Source organism: Drosophila erecta, unplaced genomic scaffold (assembly GCF_003286155.1).
Source record: "Drosophila erecta strain 14021-0224.00,06,07 unplaced genomic scaffold, DereRS2 tig00000055-arrow-pilon, whole genome shotgun sequence".
Taxonomy (NCBI): domain Eukaryota; kingdom Metazoa; phylum Arthropoda; class Insecta; order Diptera; family Drosophilidae; genus Drosophila; species Drosophila erecta.
In genome coordinates, this window is record NW_020825200.1 from 2,969,528 (window position 1) to 2,989,568 (window position 20,041).

A 20,041-nucleotide genomic window follows, 5' to 3' on the forward strand; every position below is an offset into this window, starting at 1 on the left:
CGTAATGCTCAATAATTTAAACATAATAAATAATTTACATAACAGTTTAAGTTGCCTTTACGTTCTTGTTTTGTTTATATATGCATTAGTCAGTAATATTATTCACTAGTAATCCTTCAACGATTGAGAAACAAATTTAAAACCGGAAAGATTCCTTTAATCATTGCACTAATTTAAAAACAAAAGTAAACTTAACTTTTAAAAATCATACGCTCTCGGTCATCCGTTAAATAGTTTGAGTATATAGAGTTTTTGGATTTAAATAGAACATTCTCATAGTTTGGAAAATCTCAATCAGGGACAAGAACAAATTCATAGATCTCAGAATGAATTATCATGTGTGATTATATGTAAAATCGATCGAACTATTTCGGATTCCGGCCAGTGAAAGGGACACATTGCTTTCTATATAGGATTTCATAGCTTTCACTTCGCTTTGCTCTTCAACCAATGAGATATAACTTAGACACCTATGGTATTACTTAATCGGCATTTTGTGTGTTCCAGTATGTTTATGTTGAGATAACTGCATAGATGAACAATTTTTGAATTAACTACGATATTTCGCTGATTGTTGCTTGTCGTTTCGGGTGAGGAGGATCATTTTGTAGCTGATGATGATGCATTCGATTTCAATGTCTGACGGTTCGCGTAAGTGTTCTTTGGTTACTTTTATACGTTTGATAGATGTGCTGCAAGTCTGCCAACGATGAGATCAAGCGGAGAGGTTAGTTCTTAAGCTCCAGTTGGGTTTTCCACGTAAGGTTAGGGTTTCGAGACCCCAGTGGTTAGAAATCGCCATTGCAGGTGCCTGAAAGTATGCAACACAATGCATACTTTCAGGCACCCTGGTCATTTCGGTTCGATTTCAATGCTTTCTTCAGCAGAGCGAGGTTTCTTGTGCCTCTTGGAGTTGGACCAAATCCACTCACCTGCATTGGTTATCCATGGCGCCGCCTTACTTCATGTTCTTGAGGATCTCGTCGGTCTCCTCGGGGTCCTTCAGGGTGTGCCACTGGGCGATGGGCCGCCGGGGCGAGGCCAACATGTCCGACCAGTGACGCAGCTCGGTTCCGGTGCCCATGCAGCCAAGTATGCAGCGGCCGATGGGTTCGGAGGTTCCAATACGATCGTAGTCCACGACGGTCACAACGAGACAGATTTTCTGTGCGCGATTGGGAGGAAGATGGTTCAAGGAAAGTACCGGCATTAGTAGGGGTATTCTGCTTGCAGGTACTTTCAATTCGGTCTATATCTCTTTGGAACGGGAGGGGGCTTCGCTTTTGAGTTGAAGAACTTTTCGGTATTCGGTATTTCGATATACGTGTTCTGTTTGGGTTTCAAGTGGTTTTTGGGAATTGAAGTGGGAACTGTTGTTCGCTAACAGGCAGACACTGTAACTACGAATGCTGTACTGGGAAGCAGGTTATAGACAGAGGTTTTTTCGGCACTACGTGGAGTATTTTCGGCTTTTGAGTGCTGTATATTAGATATAGTGCAGGCTAGGTTTAATCGTGGAGATCGTCGGGTGGAATACTTCCAGTTTGCACAAGCACTTTGGTTGTGGTTAAACATCTAAGGGCGTTCAAGCATTACAAAAAGCTCCTTCGAAAAGGAATATGCTTGCTGTGGAGTAGTATTCCCTTATGGTGTTCATATTTTTGATTGTGAATTAACAAGCAGATCATGCAAATGTCTAAGGCTAGGAATGAGTAGCTTAAAATAATAAATGTTGGTAACAAAACTGAAGAACTTCCTAAAAGCATTTGATTTGCGTAAGGTGAGAAGCATATGAAGATGTCGGCAGATTCGGATTCATGTAGGGACGAGAATATATATCTCGCCACCTTTAACCTCGGGGACTAATGAACAAATTACTTTTCTCGATACTTGATAGCAGACACTTAAGCTGTGGCAAAAAGAAAAATGTTCATTAAATACGTGTAAACGAAAATGTATAATATTCAATCCCATTTGTCGTTCTTTGGTAATTGGTCATGGCTTGGGGGTCCTACTTATAGACAGGGGCTAACTCTTCGACTAGCACACGTAACGTAACCGTAACGCAGTTCTCCCAGTTTCCAGATCGCTTGGCTATATGTTGGTTTGATTCGTTTGATTGGTATGATTGGTATTCATGGTGATACGCTATACTTCTCTGTGTTGGCATTTGGGTATTTATTCTGTGTAAACTGTATTTGTACTGTAGCTGTTGTGGTGCGATTGGTATTCGATATTCAAATCAGAAGACAGTGTCAAAATAATGTACCCACTGCGATTTGGTTGCTGCGTGGTGCATTATTGACGCCGCTGGTATAGGAGTTTGCGATAGTTTGTATTATGGAAAGAGTAGTTTAAGTTGGTATTCAAATTTGTATTAGGTTGTATTCACTGTAGTTCTCTGGAGTGAGCGTAGTGTGTGTAAGGCACGTGCTTGGCTGCTGAATTGCTTCTTGCATTCTTGCATTTATGCTTTTCTGCTCGACCGCTCGACTGCTTGGATGCTAATGCTTTATGCTTTATGCTTATGCTTTTCTGCTTGGTTGCTTTTTGCTCGGTTGCGAGCGAAGCGGGCACACTACGGCTTGCTCTCCATTCAAAATGTCGTCTAAGACGGTGTGTGGATTGGGGGCAACTAGATTGCCGGAGTTTACGGATTCCTAAGCCACTAGGCATGCCTGATTGTCATTGCTTTTCCTCTTGCCAGATACTCTTCAAATCGATCATTAAACATTTAACAACTTAAACATAAACCAAATCAGCTGGGCTAAGCACACATCGAGGCTGGTTAAAACTCAAGTTCAGAACAGAAATCCACAAAAATCAGATTCCACAAAAATTTCTCAAAGACTACACAAACAAAGGCAACAAACTAAAACATTTGCTAAATTTGTTGGGCTTTCAGTATTCGTTTTGAATATTTACAATAGTAAATCAGGGATTATCAAACATAAAATAAGCTCGAACAAATTTTGGTTAAAATTACAACATTTAACATTGAATACTTTTGTTTTTTTTTTTTTTTAGGTTTTTGGTAGGTCTTATAGAACACAAAGATTGATTAAGTTAGTTTTTGGGGGGAAGTTTAGATATCTTTATGGGTAATACGAAGATTGGTCTCTAAGAGTGTTCGGTTGTTTGGTTCAGAGTTTGGTGTTGTTGTCGCTTGTTTTGGAATACAAGTATTCAATATATGGATATATATATATACGGTATATATGTAGTATAATTAACAACAACGATTGCACGTAAGTAGGCTAGTGTGTGTTTAGAGGGAGGTTGGGTACTCAAAACTCGGTTTAGTTTGGTTTCTTTGGTAGATAGTTCAGAAGAGGACAGTAACAGTAGTAACAGTAATAGTAGTAGTAGGTAGTTTGTATAGGCAGTAGACAGTAGTAGTATAGTAGTAGAGTAGTAGTAGTTGTGGTATTTTATAGGATAGTATAATACATTCTCGCATACTTGTATTTGTTCAAATGGTACTTCAAATGAGAACGACTCATTATAGTAAGGGTTGAGGGTGCATTTTTTGATACTTGTCTTCTTCTTTTTCAAACGTTTGCCATTTTGCATGATTGCAATTTTCACATATGGATCTATAATATTGGAAAGAATTGAAAGAAAGAAAAAGAAAACATTTTCGTTTTTATAACAAAGTAAAATTTCCACAATAATCTGATTAACACATCATATTTTAATTAAATTGTTGTTTTTTGTTTCTTTTGCTTTACACACATATAAGTAATGTACACCAAAAAACATTGAATAATTATGTACTTGTTATATATAGAGTAGATAAATTTTTACTTTGCAAACACAAAATCAAATTAAGAGTCCAACGAGAAACAAGAAACAGGCCAAAGTGTAAATGTTTAATAAAATAAAAACGTCAATACATATTAATAAAATACATTGGGCGCCTCAAAAACATGCAATAATTTGAAACCGCACTAAAAAGTAGCTAAATGTATGCAGTGAATCTGTTCTCACTTCATACTTTCTGAAACTTTTTGAATTGTTTTCAAATCCTCGCAGACTTTTGGAACACAACTGAAAGTGTAATTTTTGACTTTGGCTTGCTGACTTTTTGAAAATCATTTAAGGTTGACATCAATCAGTGATTGTACCATAGTTGAACATTTTGGAACTCAGCAACCTGTTAAACTCAAGGCATTGCTTCAAATTATAATTTATATGAAAAACTTATCCGCTTCGTTACACGAATTACTTGTAACCGATTATTGTTGGAGCATTTCAAAAACATACTGGAAAATGTTCTGTTGTTTGTAAAAGCCTAGAAGAACTTTAAATTGGTTTGGATATATTCGGCGGCAACGCTTTTAATTCAGCTTCTGGCATCTGGCATCAGAGACCCGAAATGATGTCGAGTGTTTAAGTTACAAATAAATTGTACAGATTACATGCAAAAGTGAAGCTAAGCAAGCGATTTTCGGCCATTTTTGATTGTTCGGCATAGAGCGTAATTAATCGAATTTGGTTTTTTCTATTGGTTTGCCAGGCATAGGAAAAAACTGTGCGAATATTTCGGGATGGAAACGCTGCCGCACCACAAATATATCCACTGATTAATGAATTAATTGATATTTTAGCGTACGCGAATTGGGCTAAATACGGTAAGATAATATGCAAGTTGATAAGTTGGCGCTAATTGATAGTAGAAAAGTAGTTGACAAAAATTAGTTGGAATAAAAGTAGTATCTCTTTGCTCTCATTGATTTCGCTTTTTTTTGGTTTTGGTTATGCTTGTTTTCGTTTTTTCGTTATAACAGCAAACGTTGCCTTGCCGTTTGCCACGTCTGAAGAAGTTAGTACGAGTATAATATATATATTGTATACATTGTAAATGAAAGTAAAAGTATGCCATAAAACCGAAAATAAAACGAACAACGTACGTCAGCTAAAATTACAAACACAGAAAGCAAATAAGCCGCGAACAGGACCGCCGCAGGCCCAACAAAATCATCTCAGAGCCACGATCGGTCCCGCCCACGCTTCGGTATAACGCCACATTACCAGACAGTCCGCCCACGTCCATCTTCTTCAAGTTCTTGGCCTCCAGGATGACGACGGTTAGCTTTCCGGCGGTCGGCACGTAGCGCAGCGAGAAGCAGATGTCTCCCAGCTTTTCCTGTGTGGCGAGATCCGGAGAAGAGTTTACGGAAATGGGTTAGTGGGTTAGTTTCGATCGTGCGATTCAGTGGTCTTGCATCAAACAACATGTCACACAGACTCTATTGGTACAATTACATATACATATCCATTTCAAAGTATATAGGGTCTAATATTTATATAAGGTTTGGGTCGCCCGAGTTTTGCATTATTACAGCCGCATCCTCTTGGCCCAGTAATGGCTTCAAATTAACCACCCGTTAAATGTAACTGCCGGTTAAAACTCAGTTTTGATACTTTTCGAAAATGGTGCCAAGGATGGGAATGTCAGAAAGAAATTGAATTTATTGTTATTATTTAACTTAGTTATTTTGCTTTTAGCCACCCAAAGTTATATATCGGTTAAACAAACGACGAACTAAGCTGTAATCGATATAGATATACGGTTGCAAAGTAACAAGTATATACGATAACCAAGAATATTCGATTATACACGTGGAAAGTAGGAGAAATCAAATACACTCGGAATAAGTTCAAGTTTATGGGTTTTTTTTTCGGGGTGGGGTGAACAGTACGGTATTTTACGAGAACTTTAGTTCTTTATTATATTTTATTTTATTGACATAAAACGAAAACGCCACAAATAAGTACATCAAACATTTACTGCACGTCTTAGAGCTTCGATTTTGTTAAGTGTAAGTATATAGTATGTATATACCTATTGACATGTTTTTCAGGGAGCAGAGTATATCCAAAGAAAAACTAAAGAAACCAATGCAAAGTACTCAACTGAAAGTAAACTCGTTGATATTGTTCAAGTGTTAATTTTTTTTTTTTTTTTTTTTTTGTTTTTCAGGGGCTTGTGTCTTCTCCGTTGAATACTGATAACTTTACCAAAACTTACAGTTTCACTTCTGAGTAGTATGTTATCTAATATGTTCTATTTTCTTGACTTCATGTTTGTTTTATGAAAACACCCAGCTCAAAACCGACTGCACAAAATGCAAAAATATGTTGGTTTTCAAAAATGTCCTTAGAAACTACTGAGAATAGAAAAATACAAAGACAGAGAGTTAAGAAGTTGAAATCAAGCATAGTTGAGCCGATTCGTATGTACATTTCAGAGACTAGCTCTAGTAGGACTCGTTTTTGGAGGAACATCGAAATGAATAAGAATTTTAAAATGTACATGATAATTATATATAGTACAAAAGAAAAATCTATCTAGCTAATACTTATAACACATATAGGACCCTAGGCTGGTTCGAACCGCTTGCAGTGGTGGGTTTTTATAGATTTTACTTCGATTTCTGGGTGTTATAACACAAACCAATCCGATGCCAATTCCTCGATCACTTCTCCAAGGGCCAAACTAACCCGGGAAAACGAAACTGTATTTGTTGAACTATGTTGAACTAAATGCTTAGCTATGGGAAGTGTGGTTGTGTGTTATTTTGGATTAGTTAAAAAAGTTTCAAGACAGAGACAGAGAGCGAGCGAGCGAGACAGAGACAGAGAGCGAGCGAGCGAGCGTTATAGAGAATTTATAGAGTTTTTTTTAAATCGGAGTCACTTACCGCAACTTTCTAGGGACTTAAATATTTTGATTCTCTGAATTCGATTCAAGTTCAGTTATCATTTGTGATTTTGGGTGCCTTTCGAAATATTCTTTGTTAAATGTTTGGTGAATGTCTCATGGTAACAAAAATGTCCATAAACGAAACCGAAAGTAAGGTAAATCGAACGAAATATCGAAATTGGAAAACAAGATTATTGAGCATTGTTTTTTGTATTTGACTGTCATCGAAGCTCTGCTTACACATTACAGTACACAATCAAGTTATGCAACTCAAAACATAAGTACAGTACACACATCGGGCGAGACAGCGACAGAGAGCTAAACAGAAAATTTAAGACTTAAATAAGCGTTTTTACGTATATAATATGGAATATGGTATTCGTTCTTTGACTGCTCCAATGGATTGGCTCTCGATTTTGATTGGATTATACGTTTAATTTGGCAGATCGAACAGAATTTGAACACAAACACAACGAACAGAACTTTGAACACATTTATGACGACAACAACCAAAGCAAATAACAATAATTATGAATCTTCGTTCCTTCGATCGTATACTTACATGGATTTTTGGGCATGTTTCAGGTTTCGGATTGATTTCCCCATGGCATGAGTCAAAAATTTCGAGTACAGTTTGGAAATGTCGAGTTTTCGAATTTTGTGATTACAGATTTGGATTTGTTTTTGGTTTGTTTGTTTTTTTTTTAGCGATACGTTTAAAAATAATTAAAGAGAAAAATGAAGAGCGTATTAAAAATCATTGAATTCCATTTCCAGTAGAATTTTGAAAAGTATCAATGTGGTTTTGGCAAATTTCGTATAGTTTTGTAACCAATCAATGGTCGCATGTCCGTGTTCAATGTTTTCGTGTGGATTTCTAATACTTAGTGTGAGTTATATATCGGTATAAAGTCGTAAGCAAAAGGAAAGGCATGCAGTAGAGTAAAAATTGTTCAGAATGGTATATTTGCAGTGTTTCTAGGCTAACTGTAAGTAAGTTGTAATATTCATAGTAGAAAAAGTTACAGTATTATTCTGGTAATAAAGCTTATGCCTATTTTCTTGGCATAATGGTATTGGGCCAGGCTCAAGCATTCGTTGGATTTAAATTGGCTTAGATGTTGACTTCTCGCAAGGACATCTAAATATTAGAAAATAAGTAATAATATCAGTGAAATTAAAACAAAATATAATATCTTTGCAAATCCCTGAGCTATGCATCCATGGATTTTAAATCGGAAACCTAATTTAGAAAAAATATCCCATTAAAATCCAGCAAATGCCTTCAACTTTCGGTTTTCCGAAAACATTCGATTAGACAATACCATTTCTTTTCTGGCATTCACAGGCGAAAAATTAAAGCTGTTTTCCATCTCTGAAATTGTGTTCTTGTATCTGTGTGCGTGTTTGTTGAATTGTGTGTGAGTATTTGTACATGGCTTTGTGTGTGTTTCTGTGTATCTGTGTGAGACATTTTTAGAGCATTCATTCCATCATTTGACCAATTCAATGTAATCAATGCAAATATTTTACAACATTTTCATTTATTTATATAGCTTATCATTTGTTACTTCAGAAAATTTCTTCTGTGCGTTTTAGTGTGTGTGTGTGTCTCTGTGTTAGTGGGTTTAATAGAGAAAAAGAGAGCGTGTTTCGGGTATGTTTGGATAGTAAAAGTTTGACAGACTTTATGCAAATAACTGGGGTGCAAAAGTTGATTACTACTGTAAGAAAGATATGCAAAAGTTTTCAGTATTTTTGACGTTTAATTGTTCCAATCCAAGTGCAAACAAAAATTGTGTGAGTTGTGTGTGTTGTTTTTGGGGGTAAAAGATTCAGCAACTAAACAATTCGATCAGCATGGTCAATAAATGGCAAAGGATAATTGGCCCGAAATCGGGCGAAAAGTTTTGAGGAAATGGAGAGGGCTCGAAGTTAATTTGTGTGGGAGGGAAAGTCAGTCAACCATGCTGATTTACTTTAGCTTTTCTTATGCCACAGGTTTTCTCAACAAATTAATATTGCAGTGTGATCATTTGCATATGGAAATGTGAAAACATTTGTCATTTTGATTACTCGGTTGCAAACAAGACAGCCCAAACATAGATAAATCGCTTATATTAATACAAAAATTCAACTACAATATTAATGATGCGAGAAAGTATGCAGACGCAACAGTATAGTTATTGGATATATAAGGAAATATAGTAGAGACAGAGAAAAGTCACAGAACAATCGCTCAAGACCAAATTGATTGATTATCGTGGGAAATAGGTAAGAAATTGAAGATTCGATTGGTTAGTTGTGGTTGGTTAGATGCATTGGTTATTATAATCGTTGTAGACGGCTTTTGTGTACAAGAGCGACAGTTCACAGGTTATATGTTATAGAGGGAAAATCATAAACTCAAATCGCAAAGGTATGCAAAGGTGTTAGAGAGTTCTCGGTTTTGGTTTTGGGTTTTTGGTTTTTTGTTTTTGGTTGGTTTAAGTAAGAATTGAAAGCATGTTTTTGTATTTACCTTCTACAAAAGTTCAAGAAAACAAGAGTTTATATGTTTCGAAATCAATTTTTTGGTTTGTTTCAGAGGGGGGAATTGGAGAAAGAGAAATTTAGAGTTTTATTTTTTTTGTAATAGTTGTTGTGTCGGTTGAGGGCTTTCAATGAAAATTAAAAAACTGTCAGAGTGCGTGGGGAAAAATCAAAGGACCTGTGCCATTTGATTTGCCCCCCTGCTTGCTTGCTGTTGGTTTTCTTGTTGAGTATTGCTTATTTAAATGGTAAGATAATTTCTTTGATTTATTTATATTTGCATTTTGAACTGGGTGTGTATAAAGTTTCGTTAGAGACGCGAACAACTTTTGCTTGTCTGTTCCACGAAGTTTTCAATGTCTTGTTGATATTGTATCTGTTTTGGAAAGTTTTCACTGTAATTGTCTTTGTTCCCTGCCCTTAAAAGTACTTCGAGGGTCTTGGGGAGTGGGTTCGTTGACTTAAAAAACAAATATCGGTGGGTGTCGAAAATGCTTGGATTGCTTTCTGCTGTATTTTCATACATATATATTTTTTTTTTGGTCGTGGCAGAAGTTCGAATGCAAAATACACACAAAACACAATCATCGTACTATAAGTAGGTGTTCGAGATTACAGAACAGAAGTCAACAAATATCACACGATTTCAGTGTTGGCTTGCCTTCGGCTCCAAAAAAACTCAGAGCATTACTAACGAACGCATAAGAAATCATAATCATAAGAGTACGATAGACAGATCTCAACTGATGTTCTTGAGTTGGATAAAAACACACTTAGAGGCACATCGAGTTGTATACATAGACAGAGAGAGAGTTACGGATAGCTTGGATAGTACTGGTGACCCCGCAGTGGACCCCGGCCCAGCTCTACATACCTGTCCGCCCTCTCCTTCAACGCTGACCAGGTCGCGCCACTCCTCGATCGTCTGCGCCAGATCGATGGTGCACAGGGGCACCTTCACCTCGCCGATCTGGTCGTGCTTCGAGAAGCGATCGAAGTCGAATATGGCAAACACTAGCGTCTTGTTCATGGCATCGGCGTAGGGCAAACTCTGCAACATTATGGTGCTTATAGTACATAGATCTATAGATCTGGATACAAATCGAACTTGAAAACCACTTAAAAGTGGTACTTAGAGAAGTTCGAGGCAGCGGCAATCTCACCTTGAAGGTGAACGTCTCGTTGAAGACCGGACTCAGGGTCTTGCGGTGCACCTTGGTCTCGAACTTCTTCTTCTTGTCGGGCAGCAAGTACACCTTGACATAGGGATCCGATGTACCGCCCATGTCCAGGGCGGGAAGCTCCTCAGCTTGGATCACCGTCACGGCCAAACTATTGGAGTTGAAGTCGTATTCCAGCTAAAAAGACACAGATTCGAAAGGCGGCAACAACAGGGGTTTTGGTTTTCGGCCAAAAAGAGACAATGGAAAGTAGTATATTAGTACAGTGGTAAAAGAAATGTGTGCTTAATATGTTTATGTGGTGGCTAGATCTAATTATGTGGGTTTCACACAAGGAAAGATTACCCGCTAAATGCAAAATTTGGGCTTTCTGATATGGAATCTAGTTGGGTAAAATGTGTTTTCCAAATCGAATTCAATTTGCAAGAATATAACCCAGTGGAAACGCAATTTTTAGGTGAATGTCATTTTGTTAAGTGTACATGAAAGATTATAAAGGAAGTTGTTACAGTATTCATTATTGTCCTCCCTGTGAGTGTGTTTTCCATGTCTAGAACATCAACTCTGCCCACACTTATAGAACACCTATCTGAGTTAGTCTCGTATGCTGGGGATTAGTTTTCGGGGCTGCTGTGTGGTTGGGTCCTGGGGGGAATTGGGAACTGGGAATTGGGGGACCTACCTTGAAGTTGAGGCGCCCCAGCTTCTGTTCGCTCTGCTTGTCCTCCTCGTCACCCTCCTCGGCATTTTCGGTGAGTTCCTCCATATCAGGCTGAACCTATGACATACCAGAACCCAATAACTACTAAGATTTGATGGCGCGTCAGACACTTACTTTCTCCTTGTACGCCGATCCCAACAACTGTACCGACTTCATGTCGACACCCTTCTTACCCTTTCCATCTTTGGTTCTTCGCTTCTTCAGGAATCTCCGCACACAGAAGAAGATTATACCAAAGACGACCAGGAACACGAGTATGATGATGGCCACCACGCCCCATGTGGGCAGCCCCGTGCGCTCCGCGATCACCTCGGTGACCACTTCGCCTACATGCTCGATCTTTTTGATCACCGGCAATGAGGTGGTGGTGGATTCTGGAATGCAAATATATAAATGAGCTAGATAAGTGCATCATTTCGATTGCACTCACCCTGAGCCTCTGTGGTTGCACTCCGTGTGGTTGATTCCACCTGTGCGATTCTTTGACTGGCCGCTTCCGCCGCCTTCTCGGCGAGCACCTCCTGCTCCTGCCTGTCCACCTCACGGAATTTGGAGTGATGTGTTTCTTGCAGCTTCTGGTCCACGGACTCCAGCTCCGCTGCCGGCTCGGACGCTGGCGCTGGTTCCGCTTCCGGTTTGGCGTCCGTTTCCGATTTTGCATTTGGCGGCATTTTGTTTTGCTGTGTTGTTGCTGTAAAGTCACAATTATGCATTAAAACTAAGTTTTAATGATTCGCGGATAGAAAATAAATATCAAGGATGTGTGTGTGTTTAATTTCCAGGCTGTTGCTGCTTTAAAAATAGCACTGGCCGCAAAGAAATCCCACAAAAGTCGTTAGCAAGTACACACGCATCCTTGAAACACTAGAAATGCGCTGACGGCGTCATCTAAAACGGGCTGTTGGATGGTTGGATGGTTGAACGGTGGTGGCAGTGGCAACGCACCAAGTAAAAGTGCTTATCCTTAGCCAACCAAGGGCACGCACTCTCTCCCAAAGCCGCCCAACCACCCACCCATCCACATATATATATATATGTTTTTACAATGGCACCCACGCCAAACGCTTTGAATGGCTTGGACCCCCGTCCCGATTTTGCCAGTTTTTCCCCATTTTGCCCTCTTTCGCCTTTAATTGAATTCATTAATATTAACACCGAGCTGCTGGTTCTGTTCTCCATCTGCTTCGCAGTTCCTCAGCTTGAATTTTCCGCATTTAACTTCATTCCGTTTACTTTAACAACTTGAGTCGTATTAATTATGAACGGCGGAGGGCTGCTTGAGTTGGGTGCTCGGCTCCTCTTTTAATATTGTCAGACATCCTTTGACCCTGAACTGCCATTGTTGCAAAAAAGGACTGCCGAGTCTTTGGGGGATTGGGGGTTCCCCCAGCTGAAAGTACTTAAGTCTCGCTGATTGGCAATTTCTGCTTTCATTTGAGACCGCAATTTGGGAATCCATCAGCAGTTGACCGACACATGTCGGCCAAAAGAATATGAAAGGTGGAATATAAACGTGGAACACCAGAAGAAGAAATTTATTCACGACATTAAGTTACTCCTACTTCAAATTGATTTTATGCTAAATGGGATTCCAAGTCCGTTATCCACTGTTTGCACCTTTTGTTTGTATTTCATTGTTTCCATTAGGCATTCCGAGCAAAAGATAAATTAATATGTCACCAAATTCACTTATCCTCTCAGCCAGAAAGAAGAAAAGCGTAATTTAGAGTGAAAATGAGTGGAAAGCGCTGCTTCTTCTATGGCTTTTCTCTTGTTTACTTTGCAAATGACGTCAAAGGACATCCATACCCTGAAACACGCTAGCCCACACCAACAGAAAAAGAACTGGGAAAACTTGGAAAACTCGGAGAGCCGCTTAAATGAAAAGCCTGAAGGCAGCTTTGTTTATTTGGCCCCATAAATATGCTTAAAATTCTAATGTTGTGGATGCCAGGCGCATGGAAAATTTAGATGCAAACTCTGTGTGTTTGCTCAACATAAAGTTTATATTGTGGGTGGGCTGCAAATACAATTTGCATGAATAATGTGCGAAATGAAGTTATGCGGGTTAATTGCCTTCTAGGCAAATACAATTTGGGCTTTAATTCAGTTTTAGGCAGAAAAATAACATATTTAAAATCAATAATACTCAAAGAGACCACTAAAGCTATGAATATGGTTTTCGCATAGTCAGGCATGTTTCATCTACCACAGGCCTGAATATTTTTTTACTTTTAATTTTATGTTATCAAAAAATATTTATTATATTTCATTTTTGCATTTTTCCTAAGCCATCGCCAAATTATTTGACGTATATACCTCGCAGTTAAACAAGAGCGACTAAGGAAAAGTTCTGCTGGTAGACCAATATACATTTCCTCATCGCAAATTGAGTAACATTGTTTATGTTCCACAATTTTTGCAACTAAAAATCAAATTCTGTTCTCTCTTTTCCTCTTCTTATCGCTTTACTTAATGACAATTTCAGTGCAAATAATTTAAGAGTTTATCAGAAGACAGCCCATAAACCTTATACCTTTAACAGGCTCATTATAAATTAGTAAATTGTTTTGTATTACTAAGTTACCTGATGTTCTACTTTTAAAGCCGCCGACTAGTTTTACTTTGGAAAATGGGAAACCACGCCTGTGTGGTCACTTGAGGCCAGAAGGAAAATTCCCGAGAAATCAATAAATTTAAATGCATCTAGGACAAGTTGTGCGGCACAGAAGCTGCCTGGAAATGACTTGTCGAGGTGGTGGATTACAAAAAAAAAAGAGATGTGGCAGCAAAAAGAGGAAAGCTAGGAGATGTCACGATTTCCGTGTGATCCCCTGACAAATTACGTTGCAGCGCAGTGGCAGATAAATAAAATGGATAAACAGGCGCTTCCTGCTCCCCGGCAGACTCATCCATAATAAATGAGCACGCAACAATCAGGAACACCTCCCGAAAGTTGCCAGGGAAATGGCAATCACCCAAAAGGTGGAGCACTTTGTTATTCATATTTTATTAATGCGCCAAAAAATCTCGAGCTGAATTATGTTTCCTGGCAGAAGGGCGAAAATACCTTTACATTAAAAGGACCAAGATGTGCAACTGCTATGATTTCCAGGAAGGCATAAGAAGGTCACAAATATTGTATGCGGCAGTTGCTACTTTTTGTCATTCTGCCAGCTTTTCGTGCCACTCTTATACTTGTTTTTTGCCCACGGGTCAACGGGGCGTATGAGTGTTCTGGTTATTTTGTGGTGCCCACTTGTCTGGGCCCAAAGAAGTGGCAGCCAAATAACAACTACGCAGTCCAAAGCGGCTTCGTGTCGAAATTATATTTAGGGCCAAAACAGCTGCTTGTATTTGTTATTGGCACTAAAACTCTTTTTGTGGGCTTGCAAAAAGCTCGAGTGGTCAGTGAGTTCATTGTCGAGGCCTCGATTGATGGGAAAACATTTCCAGTAACTGTCAAAAGTGCCATAACCATGAAGAAAATGCTGCTTTTTGAGGGCAGTCTTGGAAAAGTGCTATAATTGGTATGGAATGAGGCAATGAGGTAGTAAAGCAAATTACACTGAAATCCGGCAATAATAAGTTACTGTTTGCAGTACAGTAGCTGCTTTATTTCCAATATGTGTTACCAAACATCAGCTTTCAGCTAAACACTGTAAAATTCAATTACCACACCTCCTTCAGGTTTCACTTTTGACGGACTCACTCAATATTAACAGAACTTTCGCGGCGAGGACCCTGCTCAATTATTCAAAGCTCAGTTCGGAGCTGCAATCAGGGACGATATGTGTGCTTTCCTAGTGATAATTGCTACGTTTTGACCTTTGGCAAAGCACCTATAAATAGGCAGCTGTCTGCTGCTTTTTCATAAATTGTGGGCGGTGGTGCAGAAAAGCTGATAAGGGTGCGTGGGTTGCTGGGTGGTGCATTGCGGTGACACAGAGTGGAGCACAGATATCAGCAATTGGCTGGGCATTTTAGATTAGCGCTGGGCTCGCGTTGTGATACGATAAGATATGTGGGCAAAAGGATACTGCAAACAAGATACTGGACTCCAAGAAGCCGAGTAAAAATAGAGTGGTCTACCGGTCTGACAATCAAGCTGTCACAACAAATTAGTATGGAATGGATGGACAGGCAGTCATTACCCATTACCGGGTCCAAACAAACCCACCAGCTAGCTGGTCCGCAAATGGAAACTCGGTATCGGAATAGCAATCCGATTCGGGTTCGGATTCGGATTCGGATCTATGGCAACATCTGTGGAACCCACGCACGTAATACGGGCGAATCGAGTAGAGAATCGCCAGGAGGCTCTCGAAGCTCCCAAATGGGGAAACGGTTAAACTTTTTGGCAAGCCGGAGAGTGGAAAAGTCGGCGAGCGGAAGGATGGAAAAGCGGAAAAGCCCACAGCTCTCTCTCCCTCTCTCTCTCTTTTGCTCTCCTTACTGCGCACATAACCCAGAGAAGGCAACAAAATAAAAACTCGGAAAATGGCTATGGAAATATAAAAAAAGAAATGGACAAGAAGGAAAAACCAAGCTAGACGATGAAGCACGACATTGCCTCAGGACAGAAGAATGCCTGGCGGAGAAAACCAATTTTCCACATCATTATGCTTTTCGCTTTCATTGAACAATCGTCTCGATGTTTTCAAAATCAAAATCAAAATTCGAACATTTCATTCATATTCTCCAATTTCACACAAAAGGATTGCTATACGTTTTCGGGCCGCAAAGGGTCAAAAGTACGCGGCTGTTCGGGCCAACTTGATTATTGGCAATTATGTGCGGATTCCCGAGCTTGTCTGCAGCATTTTTATTGCTATGCTTCGGCAATGCCCTTAATAGCCTGCCCCCCAGGAATTCAGGCCCAACTCCGGGCTGTCCAAAGCTAATTAGCAAAGTGGAGTACTAAATCAGGTTCAGCTCTTATTTGACAAAGATAAGACAGGACACGATGAATAGGTGATGTGTGGGATTGGACAGAGGATTTGGCAGTTTGGTAATTAATCAAGTTAATAAACCTTAAATATTTCCGACCTTTGCGAGCAAATTCTGCGAATTCCTTTGCCTCGAATAAGTTGAATCTATTATTAAGCTCCATTATATAAATATTAATCTAATTAGAGTTGAACCAGTTAACTAGAAAACTATGTGAGAGTAATTTAGGTAAAATTTAAGGTATACAGCATAGAACTTTATATACTTTACATTAGAAATTTAACCCTTTTTCATATTTTAGACAAATGCTTCTTAGCAGGCCCAATGTATATGTATTTTTCTCTATTTACTTGATGGGCTGCCCCAAAAAGTGTGCTACGTTCTTGTAAATACCAGCACTCACCCCCTAATCAGAAATGCTGCCAATGTTTCTCCTTTCCAATCAGCAATCGGGATCCAGACTAGCGTTAATAGCTCGTTCGCTGCGGAGCTTAATGCGCTTGTTTATCGTCCGATTTATTAGTTGGATGATGGGTTTTGAGCAGCGTTTAACGAAGCGTGACTCCAGCGAGGGGAGCGGGGAGGGGCGGCAGCAGTGGCGACTGTTTGGCAGGAAGGATATGGTGATGCGGGTCCTGGCGCTTGTCGATGTGTGTGTGTGAGCTGCTCCTGCTGCTGCCTGCTATTTGTTTTTGGTTTTTTTTTGTGGCTGGCTTTGGCTAGTGAGGCCGCGGCTCGCTAGTCTCACATGAATTTCGTATACTTTGTTGTGTAATTTTGAATGAAATTAATTGATTTTATTTATATTTATTTGCATATTTATTAGGCAGTACGAAGGATGTCAGCGGAGAGAAAGGAAGAGAGAGATACAGAGAGAGAGTGAGTGAGTGAGAGGGTGGGAGAGATACGCAGCGTATACGTAACATCAAAGTACAATAGTGTGCGTAAATATTGATAGAGCGAATTTGGCTTTGTGTGTGTGTGTCTGTGTTGTGTCTCCTTGCCCAAAAGAGCATGTGTGTGCGTATTGGTGAGTGGGCAGAGAGAGGAAGAGAGAGAGAGCGAGAGAGTGGGAGGTTGGCAAATTCGCTTTTTCCTCGAAGAAAGCAAATTCAGGATAGAGATTTTCTTAGGGCCATTTCTTTCGTCCTTTTCAGGGCCTCTTTTGACTTGAATTGAGCTTTCCTCTTTCTCTCCCACTCCGACACTTAAAGTTGATAGGCAAAAATCTCTTATTGATTGCAAATTTGTATTATTTTATTATAGGGCGTTCAAGGACTGTTTTCCGATTTCCCGAATTCACATTGATATGCATTTAAATTCTGGCTTTCGACTGGCCTACAGCACCACAATTGTCGGATGGGAAAAATCAATATCCCCGCAAGTGGCTCACATGCGTTTTCACTTTCAATGATAGCCCATTTTTCAGCGCTTCTTTCATCTTCGCCTTGCACATTGGAATTTTCAATTAAAATTTTCTTGCGTAGCTGCCATTTTTTCTCGACATTTGCTGCAAAAAATTCTGATACACAAAAAATGTTCTCCTTTTTTTGTCAGCGCGTGCTAAACACTCGCACACACACAGTCGCATACACGCACCCACACACACACACAGACACACGCGCACAATACATTTCGGGGCTTTCGATGGCCTTTTCATTTATATAACAAATAGGAAAACACTTTCACCACTTTGCTTTGCTTTCAACCAATTCTGTTTAATTTTCATAATTTTTACAGCACATTTTTGTACGATTTTCCATGGGCATTGCAATTTTTTATGGGGCTAAAGAATTTTTCTATCCCATTCACCTTCAGCCTAGCGCTTTGTACTTCAGCAGTCAACTTCCACGGTCGATGTTCATTCGCGTTTTGGCCCACACGCTCCAGGAGCAGCGCTGAAAAGCTTGGGCCACTCGCCAAAAAGCGAGAGCGAACCGGTTGGGGCATCGATTTTGGCTTCTCGGCCAGCGGGTGGGCGGGGTGCTGTCCACCATGGGGAGCTTTTGGCCAGCGGAGATCTTGGAGGGGAAGGGCCTGGGCCAGCTGGACCAGGCTGAGCCCTACGATTTTGCTATCCAAAGGAGGATAATCAAAAGATAGACTTTTCCATACATTTCTTAATTTATGTACATATAGGTTATGTTAAAGTATATAAAATATTACCCAATTTTATTATTTAATATAAATTAATATTTTTACATTTAATTTTAAAACAGCAAAAGGATGTTCTGGAATCCGTGAAAATCGCGACATTTTAGAAAGTTTCTCCCTAGATTTCCCAAAGGAGGCAAACATCTGACTGGGAACCACATGTAAAGTGGAAAGCTCCATCTGAACCTGTTCGCAGCATGTTCTTCGGTACATGCGTAGTGGGGCGGAAGTGCCTCAATGACACACACAGTTGCCAGCAAGGACATTCAATGGGTGCGTGGGGCTGAAAAGCTGCAGAAGAAAGCTTCTCTCTGCTAAGTTTCACTTTCCGGACTTTTTCTGATATGTTTACCCACTGCCGCCTATGAAAATTGAGACTTGACTTGTAGATGGCGGCACTGTTTCGTTCATTGCAAGCAAATCAAAACAAATTACTTACCTAAAGTGAAGTTAACACGGCATTAATGTGACATTATATTTCTCTCAAAGGATCTAACCGCTCAATTTTCTTGCTTTGAATGCGCATCATGCAAAAGTATTGCCTACTTTTGGGCTGACATGCCCAACTTCATCACATTTTGAATGCACAATAATTAATAATATAATTAAACGAATTCTTTGTTTCAAAAGAAGTTCATATTGTAATAGTTTTAATATTATTTTTACGCTTAAACAACTAGTAGAGAGTACATGCACAGCATTGAATTAGCTGGTATGTGGTATTAATGAGCGCTAATTAGTTTAGAAATATGAATACCCAATGTAATTGGTACCCAGGCACGTAAGCTCTTAAATTATAGTGTTTTAAACAGAACACCCTATAACACGTTGACCTGTGTTTCAATGGGCTTTGTATTGCCTTACCTCTGATGAATCATTAACAATCCTTTACAACACGCAAGTAAATCACGATAGTGGTCACCTTCACGCCTCAATCAGGCGGTTAGCCATACTCGGTGTTCGTGATTCCCATATCGTTTATCTTGGGAACCCTCGGTAATCGCAGCAAAGAAGTTAATTAAGCGGCCAGTCCTCGGGCTCAATTCGATCGCGATCGATCGCGGATGATTGATGATTGAAGCGGAGAGCTGTATGTAAACACGCACTCGCTTACGCACTTATCACTATCAGTTATCAGGGAGCAGTAGTGGCTAGTGGTCACTTGAACTTGCTCCCAAATGGCGATAAGCGAGGCGGCACGCGCTTTATGTGATTTGGCCGTGGGGCAATTGCATTATTGGGGTTGCTGTGTCATCGAGACCAATCGATCTGAATTGGGGCAATTGGGATGATTGGTTCGGCTTGTGGCAACTTGATGAGGTAATGCAAAGTTTTCCACCCCCCAAAAATATAGGGTTCTTTTTTTTTCGCCTGCATCACCCGATTAGACTCACAATCAACGAAAGTTTGGTTTTTTCCTATGTTTTGCTTCTGATTCCATGTGGTATCAATGGTTTTTGGTGGTCGAGGCTACGGCAAGGCTACACGTGCCACCTTTAATGGGCTTATGGTTTTATTTGCTTTGCATATTCGCTTTATTCGGCACTTGCACGTTATCAAGTGCTTATAGTCCAGATGTGCAATAGAGGCACAAGTTAAGTTCTTAACTTTTTCTAATCTCCATGGAACAACTGATAATTTGACCAGGGTAGACTTTGTCTTTATTGCATTGATACATGAATCACGTAGATTGCGTTTATATATAATTCTTTGGAAATACATATATGCTGATCCCAACGGGTATGACAAAGGTCAATTGGTTAATGTCTAATGAGCTTATCTACAATTGTTGAT

At 39.6% G+C, this 20,041-nt stretch overlaps 1 protein-coding gene across 11 annotated transcripts; it reads right to left on the bottom strand.

Moving 5' to 3' along the window:
* Positions 1 to 950: 950 nt before the first annotated feature.
* LOC6542418 (synaptotagmin 1) lies at positions 951 to 17,998 on the bottom strand. Of its 11 annotated transcripts, none has more exons than XM_026978496.1 (10): positions 17,906 to 17,998; positions 16,497 to 16,855; positions 11,574 to 11,834; positions 11,258 to 11,517; positions 11,105 to 11,194; positions 10,405 to 10,599; positions 10,116 to 10,292; positions 5,035 to 5,143; positions 3,463 to 3,596; positions 951 to 1,165 (listed from the first exon to the last, which is right to left on the bottom strand). In XM_026978496.1, exons 3-10 carry the CDS (start codon positions 11,812 to 11,814, stop codon positions 959 to 961), a joined length of 1,413 nt encoding a protein of 470 aa, XP_026834297.1. In that variant the 5' UTR covers positions 11,815 to 11,834; positions 16,497 to 16,855; positions 17,906 to 17,998; the 3' UTR covers positions 951 to 958. The 11 variants fall into 11 exon arrangements, with proteins under 11 accessions (XP_026834297.1, XP_026834295.1, XP_026834296.1 ...); XM_026978494.1 differs by having other exon boundaries at positions 5,035 to 5,149; XM_026978495.1 differs by having other exon boundaries at positions 11,105 to 11,200.
* Between the last annotated feature and the right edge of the window lie 2,043 nt (positions 17,999 to 20,041).